At 55.9% G+C, this 5,194-nt stretch overlaps 1 protein-coding gene across 1 annotated transcript; it reads right to left on the bottom strand.

Moving 5' to 3' along the window:
• Nucleotides 1-1,042: 1,042 nt before the first annotated feature.
• On the bottom strand, nt 1,043-4,238 carry LOC119096915 (fas apoptotic inhibitory molecule 1). The gene is made up of 5 exons (XM_037219920.1): nt 4,176-4,238; nt 3,751-3,867; nt 2,654-2,882; nt 2,327-2,376; nt 1,043-1,918 (listed from the first exon to the last, which is right to left on the bottom strand). The coding sequence occupies exons 2-5, from the start codon at nt 3,862-3,864 to the stop codon at nt 1,763-1,765; spliced, it is 549 nt and encodes a 182-aa protein (XP_037075815.1). The 5' UTR covers nt 3,865-3,867; nt 4,176-4,238; the 3' UTR covers nt 1,043-1,762.
• Nucleotides 4,239-5,194: the final 956 nt, after the last annotated feature.

The following is a 5,194-nucleotide window of genomic DNA, read 5'->3' as shown; positions in this document are numbered from 1 at the left end:
GGTGGCAAGGGCGGGTGGGGCGGGCGGGGCGGGGCGGGGCGGGCGGGGCGGGGCGGGGCGGACCGGGCCGGGCCGGGCCTTTGCCCGGCGAGACACATTCCGAGACAGCATAAGAGACGTCGGAGGCAGCGCAGAGCTAGCCGGCTGTAAATAGGCCAGAGAGCGTCCGCACCTCTCACACTCACTGCACGTTTGTCGCACCCAGTCTGCGCATGCCCCGACCGTCTCGGCCGCTGATGCGACGCCGCAGCCGGACCTCTGCTGGTCCGGTGTCCTCTGGTCCTTCGCACACTGCAGCGGCCGAGTGCGGTTGGCCAGTGACCGGGGACGGTGTCTCAGAGCGGCGCGCGTGTTCGCAGAGGAGGCGGCCGCCCGGCCGCAGCACCAGCTACGGCTCCATGTCACTCTGAGCGGGTATCCCGCTGGCCGGACTCCCGCGAGTTCCGCGGCGGCCCTGCCGCGCGCGCCAGTGATCAAACGCCATTCGCGCCAGTCGGGCGGCGGCCGCTGGCTCCGAACGCGCGCCAAACACGACGGAAGCGGGAAGCAGCGAGTGTTGTCGATATTGTGGTGGGCTCCGGCGGTGGAGTACGAGCTGTTGTTGCATCGGTGTCATAATTTACTTCGGCGATTGTTTACGTTGTTATTTTTTACTCCCGTGTCGACAATATTTATGGAGAGGGAGTCGCGATATGCTTAGGGGCGGACGGCTCCGGCATTCCGTACCGCAGCCCGTTTACGACTAATCTCTGGCTCCGAGCCGGTCTATATCACAGTCCGCCTGTGTTGAGTGGCGCAGTGTGTGCAAGCATGTCAGTCATTCAACTTATAAATCAAGGATACGTATCGTGCGTTCAGCCAATCGGTGTTTGTATCCTTCGGTGCTTATTATATGGAATGTCGTAAGCCGCGCGTCTCATTCCGTTCGGCCAGTTTGCACTCAACTGCGGGATGGAGCCGCGTCGTCCATGTATGAGGCCGCCATCAGAGGCCATGCAGCCCGGGGAGCGAGACCGCTGGACAGCGCGCCGGGCGTCCAGAGCGGGGCAGACGCCCGCCCAGCGCTGTCATGGGCGTCACCGTCCGAACAGCTGGCGCAACACCAGCCAACACACGACGCCTGCTGCCCGACGGCGCCTGCCGACCAATTGAGCTATTTCCCAAAAGCGAGGAGTAAACATCTACGTGGACGGAGTTCGGAGATCGTGACAAACACTACTCATGGCGGCAGCCACCACACCGCACATCACGTCTGCGGCCGCATATGTGCCGAGATCACGGCCGCGCACAGCGCCGACGGCAAGCTCAAACACACTCAAATCTGACTAGAACGGACGGTGGAGCCGCAGCTACTGAGATCTCGTGAATACGCCGACAGGGGGTGAGGCGCCCATGGACGACTTAAACATTGCACTGGCGGAGGAGGGCCGCTGGCGGGCCTGTGGACCCGTCAGCCCACCACTCTCCGCTGATGGTGCTGCGGACTGCCCGGACAACGCGACAGATCGGCGCAACAGATCGGTGCAACGGATCAGTGCGACAGATCGGTGCGAAGGATCGGTGCGACAGATCGGTGCCACACGTGTGATTCGATCAGGGCCGTAGAGCTAGCCACAGAACGATCGTGGTGGTGTGTCGGCGCCCCGACGCCCTACCTCCGGCGCTCGCAGACGCCAGCCCCGCCGGCAGCAGGTAATCCAGTGACGCCAGCCCAGCCGGTTGCAGTGACGTCACCGTGACGTCATCGACGGCAGCATCTCGTCTATATGCTCTCCTTGTACTCAGGGATGAGCTGTTCGCGCACGTACAGCGAGTAGACGAGGCCCTGGCGTTTGTCGCCGCTCGTCACGGCCCTGATGAAGGCTGGCTGCTTGGCCACCTCGAAGTGGGTCTCAGTGCCGTCGTCGACAAACTCGCCCTGCCGGCGGGCGATCGGTCAGGCACCGCTGGAGGCGACGGCGGCCGCTCGTGGTATACAGCGCTGTTGGCGGCGGCTGCCGCGCTTGGGCCGTCCCACGCGTCTGGTGTGCCGAGGCAGATATACCCACCCGGGGAGACGGCGAGCTGTCGATAACACAGGGGACGGACTTGGGACCTCAGCTGTCCACAAAGTCCGCCGGCGTGCCCCGCCCTCTTCGCGTCCAGGCACACATAACAAGCACTGCCCAGCAAACAACCGTCAAAACATGAAATCTATTCGCAGAAGACGCCCCCCGCGCTCGGGAAACGTTCCCAGTGCGTATGAGACGGCTCCAGTGCACAACGGCCCCGGTGCGTGACGGACCCGAGCTGAACGCTTTGCCCAGCACCTGATACAGTGGCTTACCGCTGTCTCCAGTTTCCGTCCGTTCACCCATACGTCCAGCGTGCCCTTCTCTGAAATACCGCCGGCGGACGGTGAGTTCTGGCCCTGGCGGTCACGGTGATCGACACGGACTGGCGACGGCAGCGAGACTCCCGTCACAAGGTCTAGAGATGCACAGCTGACATGCACGGCATTTGCGCAATTTCACTATTTTAAATTTCTCTAACGAGGCTATAAAATGTCTTTGAATGCCCAGAGGTGTGCTGCGCCGCCGTTGCCGCCCAGCGTTCCCTCCCAAGACACCGCACGGAGCCGCGCCGTGTGTGGCCACCTCACCCCGCTGCTTACCGAGGACGACCCTGTATGTGCCTTCGGAGGCATTCACCAGCCAAGTGCGCATGACCTTGGACTGGTGCTGGGTGAAGTTGCGGAAGGCCTTGCCGTCGACGTCGAGGGAGTACTGATAGGCGAACGCGCCGAACGGCTCGATTTTGACGGTGCAGCGGACGCGCTGCTTGCCCACCTCGAACGACTCGCTGCCGACGAGGCGGAACATCCAGTCCCGGCGCACCACCTCCTGAGGTCACGGGAACAAGTGAGCATCCAGTCCCACAGCACAACCTCTTCAGGTCAGGAGAACACATGAGCATCTAGTCCTTCAGCACCGCCTCCTGATGTCATGAGAAATGTGAGCATCCAATCCCACACCACCACCTGAGATCAGGAGGACCCGTGAGCACCCAGTCCCGCAGCACCACCTCGTGAGATCATTAGAACACACGAGTGTCCAGTCCCACCACACTACATTCTGAGGTCAGAACACAAACATCTAGTCCCACTGCACCACCTCCTGATGTGAGCAGAGCATGTGAACTCCAGTTCTGCCACACCACCTCCTGAGGTAGTGAGAAACATGAGCATCCAGTCCCACTTCACCGCCACCACCACCTGCATTTATGAAGCACACAAGCATCCAGTACAGCCACACCACCTCCTGAGGTCAGGAGAACACATCAGCATTCAGTCCTGCCACACCATCTGAGGCATGTGAACATGTGAGCATCCAGCCCCACTGCACAACCTCCTGATGCCTTGAGAACACATGAGTGTCTACTCCCTCTGCACCACCTCCTGAGGCCACAAGAACAAGTGAACATCTGGTTCCAACACACCTCTTAGTCAGGTCACAAGAACATAAGAATGTCCAGTCTCACCCTACCCTTTTTCCTGCCACATCATCTCCTGTCTGACCATGATGCATGGCAACATGCCATTTCATCATGTCATACCAGCATTATAAAAAAACCAGAGGTACGCATCTGTTTGGATTCAAGACAATTTAGGAAGTGATGCTGTGTCCATGCTGCACAATGAAGCATGGATTGTCAATGCAATCACATAAAGAAGAACAGCTCAGTCTCTGTATGAAATTTAAAAAGGCTTACTTGTCCATCAACCTTGATGATACGCTTGCCAGAGATGGTACCATGCTCAACTTCAATTTGGTGGATGCCATCATTGCATGGTACATCCCACACAGCCACCAAGTCCAGAGCCATGACCTGGAAGCATTCATGTTTAGGTATTTTTTAACTTTGAAAGTACATATTGGACAACATTATGCTGAGTGGATGTATATGCACAGGTAGTTCCAAATTCAAAGAAGCTGCTAAGCAAAGTTTAATGAGGCTATGTTAGCCCGCCATACACGTTGTCTAGGCCGGTTTAACAACTGAAGTGCTACACAATGCTCTGACACAACATGAATATTAGCAGCAATTGTTCGTCAGACGCAGGAATAACATATTATTATTTCAACTTATCACCACTATAAAAGGCGTTACATTCTGTTTGGTCTAGTTTTGCATACCTCCAACCCCTTCAACGCCCGCGTGCTGATCAAAACTCTTATGCGTATGCGTCGGTCTCCGTAGGCCCCCCGCCCCCGTCCGTCAGTCAAACTGCCAGCTGTCTTTGCGAATCAGACTCTGAGCATATGTCTCTCATGCGCCATTTAGTGATCATTAGGGTAGTGATCAACGCATCGCGATAACCTTGAGCATACAGCTTCTTTGTTTAGAGAACCCCAGAATCTCCGCTGGGATTATCATAGCATCCAGTGCTGTACTGCGCGGGCGCTGGGTTGCATCTGTCCGTGAGTTGCGTTTCCATTAAATTCGTCGCGAGTTCTGCGTGACCTAGGACGGTCATCAATTGTGCAATTTATTTGGTAGGCCTAAGGTGTTTGCTGTCGGGAGTTGGCATTTTACCGTCTGCATTTGTAATTTATGTATCAATGGCAACGCCCAGCCCCACTGCCGACGTATTCTTGCGTGTTGGGACCTGGTTGGACCTTTGTGAGATGCTGATTTGCGATGCTTGTGGCGTGAACTTGCCCAGCTCGACAACTATTCCAGCATAATTTTCCATTCAGGATTATGGGCCCAGCAAAAACATTAGCCCTGTCACATCAAATGCATGGCTTATCATGTGATGGAATCCTGATCCAGCAGGACACAAACAACTTGGGTGATGTTGACATACATCCATGCATGTGCTGTTAAGAAAGCATACATGCAATGCATTTTGATTGCATCTGATTATGCTCAACCAAGTCACATGTGACAATAGGCTGGGACTAAAGTGTACCATCTTATGGTGCCCAAGGTGCTGCCCTTTTTGCCAGAGTGACATGCAGATGTCATTATATACCCAGCCTCAGCAACTGAGTGCCTTGTAAAGCACCACTCCTTTGACATGAGGGTTGAAAGTTGGATGCAAAACATTGTGCATGTATTGGTTCACACCTCTGATTCCAGATGCCAAGCACAACAATTATGTTTATACATTGGTGAGCTGAAATGATAGAAATTTCATTGTAAGGTACCA

The sequence above is a fragment of the Pollicipes pollicipes genome, unplaced genomic scaffold, assembly GCF_011947565.3.
Source record: "Pollicipes pollicipes isolate AB1234 unplaced genomic scaffold, Ppol_2.1 Scaffold_4295;HRSCAF=5057_pilon_pilon_pilon, whole genome shotgun sequence".
NCBI lineage: Eukaryota > Metazoa > Arthropoda > Thecostraca > Pollicipedomorpha > Pollicipedidae > Pollicipes > Pollicipes pollicipes.
Note: the sequence above shows the minus strand (reverse complement) of the source record. Positions and strands in the feature narration are given on the sequence as shown.

Coding starts and splice junctions, on each gene's coding strand:
- LOC119096915 (XM_037219920.1), bottom strand. CDS start 3,864: ATGGCTCTGGACTTGGTGGCTGTGTGGGATGTACCATGCAATGATGGC. Junction 2,883..3,750: donor TCATCAAGGTTGATGGACAA/GTAAGCCTTTTT, acceptor CCGTGACCTCAG/GAGGTGGTGCGCCGGGACTG. Junction 2,377..2,653: donor CACATACAGGGTCGTCCTCG/GTAAGCAGCGGG, acceptor GCGGTATTTCAG/AGAAGGGCACGCTGGACGTA.